The sequence below is a fragment of the Poecilia latipinna genome, unplaced genomic scaffold, assembly GCF_001443285.1.
Source record: "Poecilia latipinna isolate Pla-1442-1.1 unplaced genomic scaffold, P_latipinna-1.0 Scaffold195, whole genome shotgun sequence".
Taxonomy (NCBI): Eukaryota; Metazoa; Chordata; class Actinopteri; order Cyprinodontiformes; family Poeciliidae; genus Poecilia; species Poecilia latipinna.
Genome location: NW_015112811.1, coordinates 497434 through 516251, shown reverse-complemented (window position 1 = coordinate 516251; position 18818 = coordinate 497434). Strand labels below are relative to the sequence as shown.

At 39.7% G+C, this 18818-nt stretch overlaps 2 protein-coding genes across 7 annotated transcripts; both read right to left on the bottom strand.

Annotated features, from left to right (window-relative positions):
- Positions 1-117: 117 nt before the first annotated feature.
- Positions 118-14105, bottom strand: pgap6 (post-glycosylphosphatidylinositol attachment to proteins 6). Of its 5 annotated transcripts, none has more exons than XR_001424793.1 (15): positions 13844-14103; positions 12526-12709; positions 12226-12427; positions 10111-10238; positions 9770-10035; positions 8659-8969; positions 8458-8551; positions 7331-7445; positions 7076-7218; positions 6031-6209; positions 5461-5607; positions 5238-5354; positions 3400-5010; positions 1675-1741; positions 118-1537 (listed from the first exon to the last, which is right to left on the bottom strand). XR_001424793.1 is itself a non-coding variant. In XM_015030917.1 (15 exons), exons 1-14 carry the CDS (start codon positions 13905-13907, stop codon positions 1697-1699), a joined length of 2268 nt encoding a protein of 755 aa, XP_014886403.1. In that variant the 5' UTR covers positions 13908-14105; the 3' UTR covers positions 118-1537; positions 1675-1696. The 5 variants fall into 5 exon arrangements, 2 of the variants coding, with proteins under 2 accessions (XP_014886403.1, XP_014886402.1); XM_015030917.1 differs by having other exon boundaries at positions 4738-5010; positions 13844-14105; XR_001424794.1 differs by having other exon boundaries at positions 118-1741; positions 7076-7215; positions 13844-14105.
- Positions 14106-14635: 530 nt separating this feature from the next.
- On the bottom strand, positions 14636-18424 carry LOC106946528 (leucine rich adaptor protein 1-like). 2 transcript variants are annotated; one of them, XM_015030914.1, is made up of 3 exons: positions 17756-18424; positions 16220-16381; positions 14636-15483 (listed from the first exon to the last, which is right to left on the bottom strand). In XM_015030914.1, the coding sequence occupies exons 1-3, from the start codon at positions 17957-17959 to the stop codon at positions 15094-15096; spliced, it is 756 nt and encodes a 251-aa protein (XP_014886400.1). In that variant the 5' UTR covers positions 17960-18424; the 3' UTR covers positions 14636-15093. The 2 variants fall into 2 exon arrangements, with proteins under 2 accessions (XP_014886400.1, XP_014886399.1); XM_015030913.1 differs by having other exon boundaries at positions 14636-15568; positions 16197-16381; positions 17756-18411.
- Between the last annotated feature and the right edge of the window lie 394 nt (positions 18425-18818).

The following is an 18818-nucleotide window of genomic DNA, read 5'->3' as shown; positions in this document are numbered from 1 at the left end:
TTATTTCTCCAATGCTCGATTCCATTGTGACAAGAAACAGAATCACATTTTCTATCCTTAGATGAGAAAAACAAACAAACAAAAAAATTGGTAAATCACAGTGGTCAGTTATTTTTCCCCCTCATATTCCAATGTCTTAGTGACAAACTTACATTTTATGAAGAAACAATCTAAGCAATAAAAGGAAGGCTGTGCAGGTCTTGAACAATCAGGGGAAAATGTGTGCAAAGTCACAACAGAGAGAAATGGAAGCTTTTAAGAGAAAACTAGATCAAAGTAACACATGAGACGATTCGAGTTTTGGATTAAATATAGCAAGATATCAGTAGCTTTACTGGTACAAGAGACTAAGCCCCGCCCCCTCTCCCCACAGAGCTCCTATAACCTATACCGTACATAAAGTGCAATAAAAAAAAAAAAAGACAAAAAGGAAGAGGCACTGGCCAGTAATCTTAGCATACATTCACTTGAGTGCTGATTTATACATATGAGTGATTTATGTCACACCAAAACTGTGGAAAAGAAAAATCTTATTAACTTAAAGAGTTGTAATTTCTTAGGCTGCGGATGAACAGAAAACATTTTCTTCATTTTACCTCCACAAAGAGGCTTCGTTCAAAGCAGAATATTCCTACCAGGTCATGTTCCACCGAGACACACGACAATAAAAACAAAGCTGGGTAATAAAAAACAGAATTCCATATGATTTAGCTCGCTAGTCTGATTTAGCAAGCTAGAAGACTTTGCTAGTAAAAAAACCAAATCTTTTTACCAGCTAAAAAGATTTAGTTAGTAAAAAGTAGCTGTTTTTACTAGCTAAGAAGATTTAGCTATGCTAAATCTTTTTACTAGCTCAAAAGATTTAGTTAGTAAAAAGGAGCTAAATCTAGTTAGCTAGCGAGCAAGCTTTGCATCTAGCTAGCTATCTAGCTTGATGCATAGCTACAGGCACACAGCTGAGTTGGACTCCAACTGGATTAAAAACAAGTTTTTTTTGTTTTTTTTAAGGAAAGGAAAAAAACCCTGATTGAATGTGTTTTGTGATGTGCTTCTACAAGGGCAGGCATTTTCTTCTTCACAAAAAAACAGTTTACAGTAAAAAGGCATAAAGAGAACATTTGACCTCGACGGGTTTTGTATGGATGACATACTACAATTAAAATGTGAATGGTGATCGAATGGAAGTCGTTGAAAAGTCTGGCTTGCGGCTTTAAAAGAAATCTGGGGCACATACAATGTTGTAGCAACGTGTCATGGCTGCCTCCAGAATCTTTTTTCAAAATTCATGAGTTATTCTACTGAAGATACACGAGTTCAGATAAGAGCTCTCTGTTACCTTAAGTCTACAATAGCAGAAAAGGACACTGCATTTACCGCATATATTGCCTTTTCTGGAAGGTTCACAAAGATTCCACCTTACCCAAATAACAGATTCAGTAAATCTGGTTTCTTCGTACATTTTCTTCTGTGCTTTCCTCGTCCAGGTTGTTCTGATCTGCAGCCATGAGACTGAGATGTGATTGTCAGAATTCTGACGCTGTGTGGAGACAATAAGTGATTGTGATGAGCAGCAGCAGTTTCCTGCAGTTAGGTGGATTTGTGAGGTGTAATCGGATACGTCATTTTTCAATGAATGCGATAGAATACAGTACAAATTCGATAGCATTATAGTACCTGTCTGGCAGTAAATTATTGTTCAAATTTCATCTGGGGTTTTAAACTCTTCCAATTGAACCCAGACCTACAGGGGGAAAACAAAAAACGCATCATTCATAAATACAACATCTTTGTGGAGATTTAAGATTAAGATTAAGCAATATCATTTATAAATATATTTAGACAAGCATGTCTAACAAATTGCATAAATACAACAAAACAATAATCTCTACAAACAGAGATGCACCAGATGATTTTTAGTTTGATTTGTCCTGTTGGGCAACTTGCTGAGCCTTAAATTAATAATTCCAATCAGTGACTGCACTATGACTAAACTACCAGTATTTCTATTAATAAGCTGCTTAAAATGAAGGTAACACTTTATTTGAAGGAGGGTGAATAAGACTGTCATGACAATTTCATCAACATGACATAACACATGTCATGAATATGAATAAGCCTTCATGAATATTTATGACTGTTGTCATAAAGCGTCATTCAGTAAATTATGCCACTTTTAATACAAAGTTGACATTATTCAAAATGTCTTTGTTATGACAACTTGACATTAACCAAGAAATCATTACTGATATAAATTTGTTATAAAAGTATTACTGATTGCACTTTAAAAATTAGGTAACTTTATGTTATTAAAGGTAAAGTTTAAACAGTAATGATTTCTTGGTTAATGTAAAGTTGTCATGACAAAGACATTTTGAATAATGTCAACTTTGTATTAAAAGTGTCATAATTTACCAAATGAGACTTTTTGACAACAGTCATAAATATTCATGAAGGCTTATTCATGTGCATGACAGGTGTTATGTCATCTTTATGATGATGTCATGACAGTCTTATTCACCCCCCTTCAAATAAAGTGTTACCAAAATGAATTAAGAGAACGCCGTACAAATCTTAAAAAGAAAATTGCTTTCTATGAGTTGAGACAGGTCTCTGGTTTGTTCAGGGTGTGTGAGAGAGAGAGCGCAAGACTTTAAATAGACAATATGAAGGATGAATGGAGTATAGCATTAACCTTTACATCATGCTGAATTTGGAAACGTTAGCCTTTTGGAAACTGAATTTGACTACTTTAAGTTAAAAATGCTAAATTTTGAATAATTGAGGGTGCTTTTTTTCACTTTTTACTAAATCAAGGAAAATATTTTGAATATTGTTCCTAAATCATCTTTTTTAAATTGGAACTGGTATGTCAAATATTTCTATTAAACTAGCCAAATACATCTGATCAGTGCTGCTAAACAACAAGAGTGAAATTCTTTGTGGTAACTAGCTCGATGGAAGCTAAAAAAAAAAAAACATAAATCAGACTCTTTCTAGCTAGCTACAGCTACACTGTGACTGCTTCTAGCTAGCTATAGCCAGACTTACTGTTTCTAGCTAGCGATAGACTCTTTCCAGTTAGCTACAATGTTTCTAGCTAGCTATTGGCAGACTGACTGTTTCTAGCTAGCTTTAGCTAGACTGTTTGTTTCTAGCTAGCTGAGCTGTTTTTGTTAGCTAGAAATAGTTTGATTTAGCTAGCTTGTCTGATTTAGATTACCTGGGTGGCAGAAGATTTAGCTAGTGAAAAGCATCTAGCTGGCTGCCTAGCGAGATGCTTTTGATTGGTATTTTGATCAGAAACTCTCTATATAAAACTTGTCTGATGCCAGTTACAGCTTATCTAATGTTACTATGGTGACCAGCTAATATCCACCTCTTCAAATGTGAAACTCTTACTTCAAATTCAACAACCCTGTTTAGGCATTAATCCAGCTGTACTGGTCTGCTACCTCAGGGTACCGGCGGCCACATCTAAGAAGAAACAACAGAGACATTGGATCTTTTAAATAAGCTGCTGACTGAAATTGAATCATCTCCTACTAGTTCAGTTCTGACCAACGATAAGCAATACATGGGCAAAAACAAAAAAATATATATATTTTTTTGCCAGTGAATACACCTAAATGCTAACAGGTTGTGCTGAATCAGCACTTTTTAGTGAGAAGTTGTTACTGAAGGGAGATGAGTCAAAGTTTGCCATTGCATTAAACATCAGTACGGAAGCACAAGAACCACATTTTCTACTGAGGCATGCTGACTGTTAATTCAGCCTGCCATAACAGAGAGCTATTCATTCATTGGTTTGTTTGTCAGGAACGATGTAAGCTGAACATCTTAGCAGGTTAGTCGGACTGATACGCTGCAGACATGATTTCTATCCAGTGGCCGATTACAGCCAGCGAGAGCTGATCATTTCACTTATTTGCATTTTTGTACATTTTGTAACCCGACTTTATCAAAAAAAGAAAAGTAGCTTTCTCTTACAGAATCTCAATTCGTGACCATGTACTGTTTTTTTTTTTGTTTAGAATTAGCAAGGCATGCTCTGCCATGTTTGAACAGATTGGAGCTGAAAATATTGGCAGCGTTTTGGAAATCTTTGGGTTCTGTTACAAAATGCACCCAGAGACTGTTTACAGTTACTAAATCTGAGCAGACTGACTGTGCTGGTGGAAGATATTAAATATGGTTTAAAATTTCAACTCAAATCATTTTGTCTTTGTTCTTAACTAATAATAAACACTGTTTTATATCAATTCCTGTATTACACAAACACACACAGTGTGACGTCTCATCTGCTCCCTATATAAACTTGATACCGCCTGCGAGTGGAAATCTGTAAAAAATATATATATGTATATGTATGATTGACATTTTTTCAGTAAAGTCCTTCAAGAAGAATTGGAATCACATTAAATCTGTATGACAGGCCAGAAATCGGCTATAAAAATCTAATTGGTGCATCTCTCTAGAGATTCCAGCAGACTGGATGTGGGTTACAAAGAGCATATATGTTCTATCTAAATCTAAATCTAAGACCCCTCTTCCACTTGGAGCACATGTGAATATGAAATATATGTGGACTTATGTGAATATACAGCTTTAGACAGGAAAACGCCTCGTCCAGGTAAAGAGTCAGACTGAATAAACGCCGGCCCCGCTCTGCCTCGTCCTCTGCTATGTGACCGTGTACAGTTCGTCTTTGCTGCTCTCGCAGAGCGTGTATCCACAAACCCGCGGCCTCCAGCTCCACCTCCAGCTCCAGCTGAAGCCCCGGCTCCAGCCCAGCGCCTTCCGGTCCTTCTCCTTGGGCGGCAGCAGGAACACCACGCAGCCGGCCACCAGGATGTGCCACAGCGAGTGCGTGTAGTAGTAGTTGCTCTCCGTCTCGGCGAAGACGTACAGACACACTCCGATGAGGGCGCACAGCGCTCCAGGCAGAAGGAAGAAGACCCAGCGGCGCCAGGAGGGCGGATAGCAGTGTCGCCGGCGGACGCATCTGTACACCTGTTGGTCGTTTTGGCCAAGAACAAGAGAAGCCGTCACGTAAAAAGTAGGTGTTATTTTTCCCCCCTTTCTGCTTATATAGCCATTGTTTTAGTTCAAAGTAGTTCAATTTTTTTATTACAAAAATTTCAACCCCTTCCACTCTCCAGGTGGCATAAATAAAACTAAACAGATACACAAATTAACCTTAAAAAAATAAAAATAAAAAATGCCGACGTGTCTCTTACCCAGGAAGTGACCATGAGAAGTATGGCACACAGGATGGGGCCCAGCAGGTTCCACAGGCCCTTGCGGTCCAGCTGCATTGACATGGCTATCAGCAAGGCCCCGAGCAGAAACAGAGTCTGCACACCAACAAGGAAGGAAGGAAGGAAAGAGCAGGTGAGGATGCTAAAGCTGTCGTTACCCTGTGAGCTGATTATAGAAGGAAAAAGGCCAGAGGCCTCTTACGTATTTGGCTGTGTCTCCCAGGCGAGCCATGCAGAGGATGGTGACCCAGATGGAGCAGATGGAGCCAAGGAAGTCGCAGTACTGCAGGGCGTCGTAGTCCATGATGCACAGGACCGCCGCGCCGGGCTGGTCGCAGGCGTGGTAGAACTTCAGGGAGGGGAGGGGAAAGGAGAGGATGTACTGAAGACTTCCTGTGCTCCACATGGATCCACATTCAGCCTCTAAATACTGATAGTACCTACAAACACTGAACATCACCCTGGACACAGATCAGTGAAACATGGACACTGTCCTACATTCAGCACCTCTAAAACAAATGAGGCTTCTTAATCATCAGAGTAATCAATTACTAAAATAATCGATAGCTGCAGCAATTCTTAAAAACTGGCGTCAACAAGTCCAAAGTTGGTTCAGTAACATCCTGGTTCAGTACCTGAGGACCAGATGACTTCGTAGTGTTTAGTGTAATGTCTCCATGTGTCTTTAGTCATAAGGTAAGATTCCCAGAAGCTTTGTCATTTCAGCCTGAAGAGGTTTGTTCCCTCACATTTGATCGGCAGTAGTCCTTACCGTAGAGAAGAACATGGTGAAGAGGTAGACGAAGGCCTCGGTGATGTAGGAGCGTCTGGTGGCGACCACGATGGCGGGCAGGAAGAACAGGTTGCTGAGCGTCAGCAACATGGTTGCCGTCAGCTGGCGGGCGTACGACTGGGCGGTGGAGCCGTCGGTGCAGCCCCAACCTTTCCAGCCTGCAGGTGTGGAAAAAGATGATGGACGCATCGGTGTTGGTGTTTGACATTTCTGCTTCCACCAACGCATTCACAACAAAAGGGCAGCAACTAGAGATTACTTTAGTAATGGATTACTCCATTCAATCAATCAATCAATCAAATTTTGTTTGTATAGCACATTTCAGCAGCAAGGCATTTCAAGGTGCTTTACATAATTAACAAAACAAAATAAAAACAGTATGTGACATTGAATAGACAGTAAGAAAGAGATTTTGAAAAAAAAAAAAAAAAAAAAAAAACAAACTTTTGTTACGGAATCATTCCTTTAGTGTACACTTGATTTGTAGCACAGGATGAATCTGCAACATGTGAAAAGCTCAACACTTTCTGTCGGACTTACAGCTTAGAGTATTTTTTAAAAACTTCTCTATGAAATATTTAATAAATCGATATCAAAAGATGCTTAATAGTAGAGTTTTTTTGGTTTTACAGAATTTGATCTGGGTAAAGTTAAAACTATGCCACTTGAGTTCTAGGTGGAACATATTTGTAGGCAAAGTTTTTTTTTTCTTAAATAAAAATATATAGATTTATTTCTGTACTTTTGGATTAATCAATCTTCTGATTCTTTCAGCAAATGGCTTTTTTTGGAGACTTTGTACCAGACTCCAAAATGTAACGATTAATCAATTACTAGATTAGTTGACGATTATTTCAAAAATTGATTAATCACAATTAATCTGATTAATCCAATTAATCGTTTCTGCCCTAAACACCATGTGAGTAGAAAACACACACAGAGACTCCATGTACCACTATGACCTCTCAACTTCACTTGAAGATGCCAACACAGGTAAAAGTATGTGTGTGTGTGTGTGTGTTACCTGCAGAGCAGACACAGGCAGAGTACAGGTATGTGTAGGATCTCAGCAGCCTACATTCACCGTACGGCCCACAGTCGTCCACGCAGGCGCTGACGGACACCTCCGGGACCACAGACACCACCGAGGCGTTACCGCAGTCACTGCTGCAGAAAACACACGGGAACAGCTTAAGCATGAGTACTTTCTCAGACTGTCAGACTTACACACAGACTGAAACAAGTCATGATGCTGCAGCAGCGTGCGTGTGTGTTCTACCTGTTGCATAGGAGCTGCAGGGTGAGGTACCACGTTGTGGACTGAGGGAAAGGCAGCCTGACCATGGCTTTAGGGACGCTGACGTTGATCCCGACGGCGTATCCCATAAACAAACCTGGAGAGAATCAACAAGATGGCGTCCGTTATCCCCATATGTCTGAAGGTACCGACATTTTTTGACACTTTGTGTCCGTATTTGATGCAGACTAATCATCAAATAAAACTTTAAGTCAACAACAACTTCATAATGGTCCAGAATTTAAACCCTGTCACACATCTACTGTCATATAAAGTGGTTATGATTATCGTTTGCATTCAACTTGTGTTCTTTGTGTGTGAAAATTTTAATAAAAGTCAAAGAAAGAATAAAAGTTAGTCATCATAAAGCCTTACAGGTAAACATCAATGTTTACTTCTATACTGAATTGAAAATTTGCTCTTTCTGAATTCACATTTTTGTCATATACAAAACACAAACAGGTGGACTTTTTTTTATTAAAAAAAATCAACCATATACTGATGAAATTAGAGTGAACATGTTTTTATATTTTAAAGTAAAAAGTTATAGTTTGTGTTGAATTTCGACAATAAAGTGCAGGGGGTCCATCAGACCCACGAACATCATACATAGATTAATATTAAATTGTTTTAATGTTCTTCTGAATTCTTCTGTTTTGACAGAAAAGTTGACCTCAGAATAGAAGGCTACAATGTTTTTTATGCAGGTTACTCATATTGAATCTAAGGCTGTCAAATAATCACATGATAAATTAAAACTAACTCAATAATGTCCATTTCCATAATATATCATTTTTCTCTTTTCTGTCTTTCTACCATAAATTGAATGATAAAAATCTTCAGTCGGGTGCCTTTGTCTCAACTAGACCCCTTTTTTTTAAGTTCAATTTTGTTTTCATAATTCATTTCATTTGTCATTTCTGTTGTTTTGTTTATTTATTTTGCATATTTGAAATGTCTCCCAGTTCCAGTTTGTTCATCTTTGAGAACGTGTTCCTGCATTATTATGTCATTACCATTATATTACTTGAAAATGCTCTCAAAGGAACAATATTATCATTTATCGCGATAACTTCTGGGACGGTTTATCGTGCCAGGTCCACCTGTACCTGTTCTGCAGGGTTCAGAGTGGTTGAGTTGGAGGACCGGAGCCCAGGCAGAGAAACAGGCCACGATGCTGTTATTCCCCAAAGTCGCATTAGTCTATATTAGAAAAAACACAAACAAATAAAGAAATCTCACCCGTGTGTCTTAACAGTTTAAGTACAATCACACACACACGCGTCAGTGGTTCAGTCAGCGTTACTCACAGAATTGAGCGTGAGCTGCAGGTTGAGCGTTCCCCCGGTGGCCTGCGGGGGCAGCGGGTAGGTGAGCAGCGTGGGGTGCGTTTCCGTGACGCTGACGTTGGAGCTGTTGACGGGGGTGTACCGCAGCGACAGAACGTCCAGCTCCTCGTAGAGCACAGGGACGCTCCACACGCACGGGGACGCCAGCGGCGGCGGGGGAGCCGGCGCCGAGACGTTCCCCGTCGCCGTGGCGTTGGAGACGCTGCTCTTGCCAAGTAGCTTTGTGATGTCATCGTACGCTGTGAGGCCTACGCTCTTTGGCTTACATCCCACTGAGCGAGACAGAAACAGAAAAAGCAAACACATTCATAACCCTGGATGGGTTTTTGTTTTCCCGCATTAGACCCAGAAAAAGTAGCAACAATCATAGAATTCAAACTTTTTACTTCACAAAAACCGTCGATTAAGAATCATTTCTAAATATAGGCATTACAAAAATCTAGTTTGCAGTGTTTTTGTAGAATACATTAATCGGATTTTCTCAACTGATTCACTGCAAAAGTGTTATATTACTGATATATCAGGAATATTTTTGATCCTTTTGTGTTATTAGGTCGACTCAGAGGAATGTGCATCTATAAATTGGTGGTTCTTTAAGAAATGTTTTTGGTCTTGTTTAGAGTATTATGTATTACCGGCAGTCAGTTATTATTGGTTATCGGTATGAAATCAAAAAGAGCTAATTATCCCTAATTATTAGGTTTTATTTATTTCAGATTGGCTATTCTACATCTAATTACACTGAATGAACAAATTAAAGTTGTGTTGTTTTTACATGTTTGATCAAGTTTGTTAAGCTGTTGGTGTAAACCATACAATAACTCAGCACATGTGCTGAGTTATTGAGTTATTAAAAAATTATAATTCAGTATATATATGTCTGTGTTAAAAAAAGAAAGACATGTTTCAAATCAATTCAGCTCCGTCTTTCTGGATCAGATCGGTATCAGTCGATGCTAAACCTCAGATATCGGTATCAGAAGTTTAAAAAAACCAGCGCATCCCTCGTTGTAACATGCTGAAATGTGCAAAAAAAAGAAAAGAATGAATTACAAAAGAGCTCAGTGCTCACCTGTGAAGTTGGATCCAATCCTGAAGGTCACAGTTTGGTTGACTTGGCTGCTCTCCACAACGACCCGCAGCCACGAGTCCCATGGAGGGTTAGAGAGGGACGCGGTGCAGCTGACCCCAGAGCAGTTCAGCTCCGTCTGGCTGTGCTGCAGCGACGCCGAGCCCAGCCTGAGGAGCAGCGAGCAGCCGGCGCTCTCCAACGCCTCGCCGGACGAGCACCCGGCCACGGAAACCGAGAGACACGAGGTAAACTCCGGCACAAACAACCTGCCACGATTTAGCACATCTGAATTAATGAGACACCATTTCAAAAAAATGTGGACACCGTGTCGCGGTAGTTACTTGAGACGTGCGGGTCTGTCGGGGGCTGCAGTCTGAGTCAGGACGGTTCCCGGCTGCAGGACGGGCGTGTCCGCCGCTCTCCTGACCGACAGCTGGGGCTGGAAGTAATAGGAGCAGGACGGGAAACCCTGAAACATGAAAAAATAAATAAATCATGTCACTTCACTTATATACAAGGACATAAACAGTAATAAAATCAAACTCAGACTGAAAGGGGGGGAAAAAAATAGTTGCTTCCAATCAAGACATTGTTTATCAAACCAACCTGCTGACTAAATGGAAGGAATGTTGCTCAGCAAACAGCCACCGCTCCAGTTCAGCAGGTCGGAGGTAGAAACTAGGAATTTTTACAGAAACGCTGCCATGGCAACGTACACAACCTCATCATGATGGCTTACAGGCTTACATGGTTTCACAGGAGGCAAACTGGACTTTACATTCATATCCTGCTGCACATATTACAGTTCAGATTAAAGAAAGCAGCCAGGCTCACGTTACGCTGTGATGATTACATCCGATAAAAGGCTCCATCACACCCAGATCGCTTACACTGGAAGACGACGGCTTGGTTCCACTTTTGTCCGAAAAGTAAGTCACAGGTAAGTGCTGGGAGCCGGTGGCGCAAGAAATGTGAAGTAAATTATCCAACAGAACCTTTAACCTTTGTTTATTTTAATAAAAATATATAGAATTTTAGAGTTAGACAAAAACAGAAAGCTCCAACTTAGAATAAAATGAAATTACATGATTTGCTTGACAGATGTACAGTTCTACTTTTCCAGTGTCAGCACAAATAAATGAATAACTGCCGTCTATAAACCTGTATGAAAATCCAAGGTAATAGGCTGTAGCTACGAATTTTTCCTCCGTGTCCGAGCCAAAGGAATGACTGCAGCTGCAATATGGTTGCATATCAGTATTTTGACTTCCCTTTCAATCACTACATGTTGGTTAGCATTAGCTTAAAGTGATTAGCATTAGCTTGAAGAGATTTGTATTATTGTGCAATGTTAGAAAACTAACTGTATATTAACCAATACTCTTTAGGTGGTGTGAAAGTTTGCTGCATTAATGTAAAGCAGTAAACCCATGAGTAGAAAAGTGAGATTTTCTCCTGTTTTCATTCACTGCTGAGATGTTTCATACAATTACTGCATGGTTCACCAAAATACAGTAAGAGGGTGACAACAATGATCTTCAAAAATAGATTAGAAATTACAACATCAACAGGAAAGCTCCCAGAGTTCAAGTAAAAAAAGAAAAAGAAAAAAGTTTTTCCCACAAAGTGTGATTATCAACTCTGGTGGTTTACAGGTGGAGTGATCGCGTGCTGGCCTACACCAACCAGTCAGGCTAATGTTACGCTGCGATTGTGATGTTTGCATCCAATCAAATGCCTTGTCACACCCACATCCCTTTCATTTGATGACCGTGGTTAACAGAGAGGCGTTAAATTAAATTTCTACTTCTTACTGAAAAAAATGAAACTTTGTTTTCACTTTTTCCCCCCCACTTCTTGGGAGGATATTGTTGTGGACTGATTCTTCGAAACCATTGTTCCACAACTAACGTCATCCCTTATGGGATGAAATATAATCCATTATCTATTATTAGCCCTAAACAAGACATAGAGTTTCTAATATGCTAGTACATAAAACCCGAATAGAATTGAAATTCAAGGAGCAATTCTGCCAAAAATTTAATTATTTAGAGGATCAGAAAATGCTTTTTAGATGGCGAAGACTTATTAAAATCTAAGTGACGTCCTTATCAGAGTTCTGTGGTGGCCAGGGATTGATTTGCTCACTTTCTCATAAGAATAAAAACACAATCATACCAGCAGCAACATAGATACCAGTAGTACAGGGTTTCCCCCAGAGTATTATAAGCCTGGCGGCCCACCATGCTTTACTAGACCCCCGTCTAGGCTAAGCATTGCTTGATTTTAGAAAAATTAACAATTGAGGGGGGAGGGGGAAAAAAAGCATGCTTAATTATTATTATTATTATTTTTTTATCTTAAAGCCTAATTGCAAGCATCTCTGGCATTATGAGAGTTTCACTTGTAAAGTCAAATTTTATTTCATTTTTAGAAAACAAAATCCCAGAACAAACCTTCTGCTCTATGCGCCCGTCGTCCTCCGGTAAGTGCGCAGCGACGAACCAATCCCCCGGAGCCGGATCGGAGAGGTTAAAGGTCGTGGAGCTCTGGGAGGTTACCGCTAGAATCAGGGACAAGGAGGGGCCCCACAGGGTCGCATTTGGAAACACAGTCTCTGTTGGGTTTATGACGGGAGGAGCGCCCCATCGGAGGTGGCTGGGAAAAAAAAAGAAAAAGAAAGTTGAATTTGGTACAAATAAAAATCAGCCAGTAACGACAGATTTCTTGTTCCGTAGCAGCGTCTCGTGGCTTACATGCTGACGTTGTGCTGCCCACAGTTGAAGCTGTGGCCCTTTTTCACTGAGAAGAGCCAGCGAGCGACGGCGGTCTGCTCCGGTATGTGGAACCTCTGCAGCCTGACGCTGGCGTACCAGCCGTACTTCGACAACTTCTGAGCGGGTTTGGACGACAGCTCGGACTCAAAAGTCACTTGTCCGTCTGCAGGGAAGAAAAGGTTTGTTTAAAAGGCCAAAACATTCGTCACACAGTCGAAAAGCAGCGTTAGTAATCCATTAGTATAGAAAGTATGTGGAAAAAAAAAGAAAAAAAAAAAAAAGATGACTAGTTTAACATTCTTGACTTTGCAAACAAAGTCCTCTTTTGAAAGCTTAAAAGGGTTAAAAACCTTTCAAAAGAGGACATTTGCCACTTGATATCAACCCAGTCTCAGAAAAATGATTGAAATAAGTGTTTCTGAATCAGAATCATCTTTTATGGTCCTTGCACAGAAGCACAACAAAATGTGTTTCAGTACAGCTCATCTAAAGAACAAAGAAAGAACAACGAACATAAGAAATGGGTAGACGAGTGCCTGAGGCTGCAGGTATCATGGGAGGTGCTGCCTTTTGGTTAGATGAGAAGAAGAAAAAAAAGAAACACTTTCTTATTTACCTGTTTATTTTTTTATCATAGAGTTAATTGTTCCCTTCCTTTTTTGGACTTTATGCTTGGAGTTTTTCAACTGATATTCATAGTAAAGAGTTACACTTTTCAGTGATACGACTGCCATCTACTATTCTTTAAATGTAGAACTTTAAAAAGGTGACCAGCAAAGGTCATATTTCACAAATAACACGTCAAAAACAAAAACAAAAAAAAATGTTTTTTTTCCTATTGATTAGATATACAGGACAAACTCGACACCCATGTTTTAAGCTAGATTTTTTTTAAAAACTGAAAATGTAGGGAAATGTACTTTAATTCTTCCATTTATTGTTAAATTATAAACTACTAACTATCAAACATCCTGAAGAACATCGATTTGCTCTTTTCTGTGTTACAGAATAAAGAAAATAGATTGGACCTTAGAGAAAACAAGAAATCGGCATCGGACAGGAACAGTCTGATCAGTGCATTTCTGTAATATAGAAAACAGTTGTAGCATATTAAAGTAAAAAGTGACACTCATTCATAATAGCGATAAAAGGAAAACCACATGCACATAGAGACCATTTTCGAAATTTGTAGGTTTTACGACGTTTCTTCGTCGTTGCCGTCGTAACTTAAAAACAAAAAGTCAACATTCGTTAGCAGCCATGCTAATATTTGCCCTTCTCTTGATAAAACTCTTACCGTCTCCTAACGCCCAGGATGTCAGCGCGACGAAAAGCAACCAACGCAGAAAGCAGGCCTCCATCTTTTCTCTCCGACAAACCAACTCGTCACATCTTCCCGAGTCCACCTGTGTTACCACACATACCTTCAACTAAAAAAAAAAAAAGAAAAAACATACCTGGTTAGCACTTCCGGGTTTCTGTGCGACTACGTGGTGCGTCACGAGCGTGTCTGCAGGGGGCGTTTGAGTGCTGTAGGAAAAATCTGCTTGAAACGTCCAAACCTCGCTTGTCTTTATTTGTTGGTCATTAGTTACTGGTGACAAGTTACGATTTTTATGACAAAGCAAATGGAAACGGAAAAAAGCGTAAAAATTGTTAATTTATGTCAAATTCTGTTACAGTAGTCATTCTGAATGTCGTAAAACAACTAAGCTATCAAAAAATAAGTTCTAAAAGTAACATAAAAGTAGTAACACTGTAAAGCATTTTTTTAATGTCATTATTGTGGCACTTTTAACTACAGTAAAACAAAATATGGCCTCCTAAATTTTAAGTTATATAACTTTTTAAAAAAATCTATTTCTGGACTAGTTTCTGGTAGTTATAAATGAATAATAATGGTTCTCTTCTCCAAACATAGAAACTGTTAATTGGACAATTCATTAATTAATTAAATGGCAATTTCATTTAGTGGCAGATGTAAGCATATTTGATAGAATTATGTCTAGATACAGCTGCACACTACTAAGATATATGGGAGAGATTTAAGGGCAATACATAACTGTGAAGAGGAAGAAAAAGGAGTCCATGGTTTTGAATTGTTTTATTTATTTTGTACAAATAACCTGAAAAGTGTGAGGTGTATTTATATTCAGGCTCAAATCAATATTTTCTGGAAACACCTTTAGTCATCATTATATTGCATTGTTAACTTTCTATTCCACAAACTGTTTTGCATGAAGTTCAAAAAGTTCATTTTGGTCTCATCTGATAATATCACCTTCTCCCACTTGTTTATGTATATGTATGTTAAGTTATTTAATTTCCCTTTGGGATCAATAAAGTATTTTTGAACTGAACATTTGCCGTGTCCTCCTGGCTTGTGGAGAACTCCAAACAGGACTTCCTGAGTTGGCCGAAGCATAAATCTGCATTAAATACGTTCAAGTTTCACTTGGTGTCAAAGTTCATTTTAAGTTCCACCTTTTCTCCAGAAGCTTACAGTTTAAAAGGCAAAGCTGTAACTTAAAATGTCCGCATGGAAGATCATAAAAATGTGACATCATCCTTGGACTCCACCCAGCACCACTGAGCATCATAACCCAGTAAGTCTTTCTCCCCACCAGCTGAACACTCATCCTCGTCCTTCTTCACTTCCTGTCTATTGAACACAGATAAACTCTGCTGAGTTGGACGTTCAGAGTTTTTCTCTCCTGCGTCCTGACTGGCAGCTTTCAGTTGCTTTCTTCTGCTGGACCTGAGCAGAGCTCTCTTGATGGTCTCGGCGCCGTTTCTGATGTGAAACCGCGCCGAACCCAACTCCAGGGCTTCCGATTTGGGCGTGTCAGCGCTGTCCAAACTGTTGGCGGCAGGAAGTGGAGCCTGAGCGTAACTTTCAACTTGGATTGATTCGGAGGGAGACTGGAGTTCAGACGTCTCGGCGCGTGGTGGGTTTTGATCTGCTGGTTTTGTATTGGCTGTTAGCCTTAGATCCTGAAGGAAAGCAGGAGTTGGGTCCTCTCTGTGGAAATAACAGAGGCAACAGAAAGTTACACTTTGAATAATCTGAAAGGAAAGACCTAACATAACCTGTTCACTTCGCTAATCTGTAAAAGATGTTCAGGGAAGGTTTTCTAGGTTTGAGCGAATCTAGAAATCTTTGTTAAATGTGAATAAAATTAAGGAAATTCACTCAAAATCAAAATTTTACCTCACCTTTTGAAATTGTGTGTTATTGGAAATGAAAAATAAAGGAACTAATCTTCTAAACAAACAAGAGTGAGTACGAAGATTCACTTATTACATCTAGCGATCAGGTCCGAAATTTTGGTGTAGTGATTGACTCTGAGCTGAACCTTCAGCATCACATAAAGATAGCTACAAATTCGGCCTTCTGTCACCTGAAGAACATTTCTAGGATTAATGGACTGATGTGTCAACCAGATCTAGAGAAACTCATCCTTAGTCGCAGTGATTACTGCAACAGTGTCTCATCACTGCTGCTGGGATTCTCACTAAAATCAAGACGATGGAGCTCATCTAAAGTCCTTCCACTGGCTCCATGTATAGCTCAGAGATTAGACTTTAAAATACTTCTGTTAGTCTCTGAAGCTGATTCTCCTCGCCTGCTTTGCGGTCTCTCAACGCACCTGCAGGGAGACATTGAGGGAACGTGCTCCTCGATGGTCACCAAGCTGCTCAGGCTGCCCGATAAGCTGCTGCACCGGCTGGTCTGGAGACCCCTCTCCTCCATCAGCCAGCGCATGGCCTCAATGCCTTCGTGCACGGCCACCAGCTGCCGCAGGATCCTCACGTCGGCACAGCGGAGCCACCGCTGCAGGGACAGAGCAGATGCTTTTACACGTGTGCATGTGTGAAATGTTACTGAACCTTTGCCTTTTCATTCAGGGTTGATCGGTGTTGATGGTTTACACAATGAATCACTTCCTAAAACCAGCAGGTTTTAAATGCATCTATTATATTACACCTAATTCAGCTAAATATAGTTAACATTATGTTATCTATTGGTGCTAATAAATTTTTTTTTTAAATGATCCATTCATTTAAGTCAAGTGAGCGGCAGTGGTTAAATACCTAAAACATGCCAGGCAATTATTGAACCAGTTATTGATACTTTTTGAAATCATCATACTTATTTTGTTTTAATTTACATTTTACTAATTCCAAAAGACAAAGAATTATTGGGACTGATATATGAAAATATGTTTTCCCTGTAAGTCCTAGAAGAGCAGTAAAAAATAAAATATAAATAAAAAAAATATTAAAACTATAATTAAATGTAGTTTGGGAAAAACAACTAATTTAATAACTACAATTTTTAAACATCTAGACTTATTATTTATGTTCTAAATAGCATTAAAAAAAATGATATTTAACATTTTTATTGTTATCGTAATAAATCAATTAAATATCGCTACATCGTGCATTCCTATCCTGAGGAGCAGAGTTCAGGATCACTAGACTGAAGTGTCACTTTGTATGCTGACACCTATTGGCCTAGAGGTGTAACTGCACTAAATAATAATAATAATAAAACTCAGCCAGCAATCAACCAGAAACGACAAACAACTTGGAGGCATTTTGCCTGTGCTTCGAGAATATGAGACGAGTAATATTCATTAAGAACTAAGCATGATGCATAGTAAATAATAGCAATTACAAATCAAACATTTATTTTACATTAGGAAAATATCAAAATTAAAGTAATAAGTGGCTATGTGTTTTCACCAATATTGGTATTTGTTTTTATCTTCCTGCAAACTTATTTTGTTATGATACTGAACTTAGCTTTTTTTTCTTTTTTTTGTTTTTGTTGCAAAGACAGTATTTTACCAAATCAAAATTCTGAAATTAACTTTTAAAATACAAAAATAAAATAAAATAAAAAAACTGAAAATTGAGAAGTGGTTAAATGTGTCACGCAGCCAGGGGAGCGTTAGATGTTTATTTTAAAAGGCATGAGATTTTCACGCTGAAAATGAGGAATGAGGAAAGACCGGTGGGAGGAATGTGCAGGTGAGGAGAGTGGAGACAGATGAGGGGTGTGGTGAGGGGACAGGTGACAGCCGCAACAATCACGAAAATAAACGAGCAGGTACAGTGAAAGAGAACGAAACTCTTCGAGAGGAACCGATCAAAGACCGCGCCAACGAGTTAGACGAGTTTTCACGCATCGGTAGAAGGTTACCATCTCTTGTTTCAAGGTGTTGATTTTATCAGATAAACCATCCGAGGTGTGATCCGAGCGGCCCGACGGGTCAGCTGTCCATCCCTCGCAGTCCGCAGCGGCGTCCTTCATCCAAACCAGGAGACTTTCCGGCGTTTTCCTCCCGACCTTACTCTCCAGCTCGTTAAAATCCGGATAGAAATCGTTGAGGATTTCCTCCGCCATCTCTCCCACAGGTTAATCTCTGAAGCTGGAAGATCTTGCGCGTGAACTCTCTCGGACCTCCTTCCTTAAAGTCCCAGAAAATCATCACACCCACGTTTAATCATCATCGACTCTGGCCCGGCCGGTGTGTATTCCCGCATACTCCACTGTAAGGCATGATAATGAGCGAGAAAACTTTGTGACATACACACACACACATACATACACACACCACCAGAACGGCCAGTGAAAGCGCTGGAAGTGTGGAAGAAGCAGCTCGTGCGTATAACCCGCCGTCCTGTCCCCATTCATCCAGCGCGTGGGTCTCTGGTACCGACCCGAAGCATGATGCTGATGGACGGTGGAAGCGCTCTTTGTGAAGACTTCAAACAATGAGGGACTGAGGGGGTGGGGATGGGGGGGAGGTCACGTGGGAAACTTTTCGGAAGCACCTGTGAGCATCTAGCAGCCGGTGATGATGCAAAGGACGTGACTCATGCTAAATATATGATATCACGTGACCACTATTGTAGTCTTTCAACTTCTTTTTTTTTTTTCATTCCGGGCAACGTGAATGCTTTTGTTTTAGTTTCCCCTCTGATTTCAGAGCTCACATTTAGCCAGAGTTGGATAGTAACTATAACTCCATTTACTCAATTACATTTACTTGAGTTACTTTTTTTTTGGCGTGGGGGAGCGTGGGGGGGGGTACTTTTGTACTTTTAGGAGTATTTTACTACGCTGTAATGTTGAACTTTTTGTTATTTTAATCAATCAAATTGTATCTGTGTAGCACATTTCAGCAGCAAGGCATTTGAAAGTGCTTTACATCATCTNTNCTTGGTGGTAAGTTCTGAATAAGGTTGCGCTGGTATTTTCC

What these genes read in the sequence shown, in the direction of transcription:
- pgap6 (XM_015030917.1), bottom strand. Translation starts at nt 13,907, where the DNA reads ATGGAGGCCTGCTTTCTGCGTTGGTTGCTTTTCGTCGCGCTGACATCC. An exon ending in ATCCTGGGCGTTAGGAGACG is followed by an intron (nt 12,710 to 13,843) that starts GTAAGAGTTTTA and finishes TCTTCCCTGCAG; the next exon opens with ACGGACAAGTGACTTTTGAG. An exon ending in CTCTGAACCCTGCAGAACAG is followed by an intron (nt 7,446 to 8,457) that starts GTACAGGTGGAC and finishes GATTCTCTCCAG; the next exon opens with GTTTGTTTATGGGATACGCC.
- LOC106946528 (XM_015030913.1), bottom strand. Translation starts at nt 17,959, where the DNA reads ATGGCGGAGGAAATCCTCAACGATTTCTATCCGGATTTTAACGAGCTG. An exon ending in ACACCTTGAAACAAGAGATG is followed by an intron (nt 16,382 to 17,755) that starts GTAACCTTCTAC and finishes CTGTCCCTGCAG; the next exon opens with CGGTGGCTCCGCTGTGCCGA. An exon ending in CCCTCAATGTCTCCCTGCAG is followed by an intron (nt 15,569 to 16,196) that starts GTGCGTTGAGAG and finishes TTATTTCCACAG; the next exon opens with AGAGGACCCAACTCCTGCTT.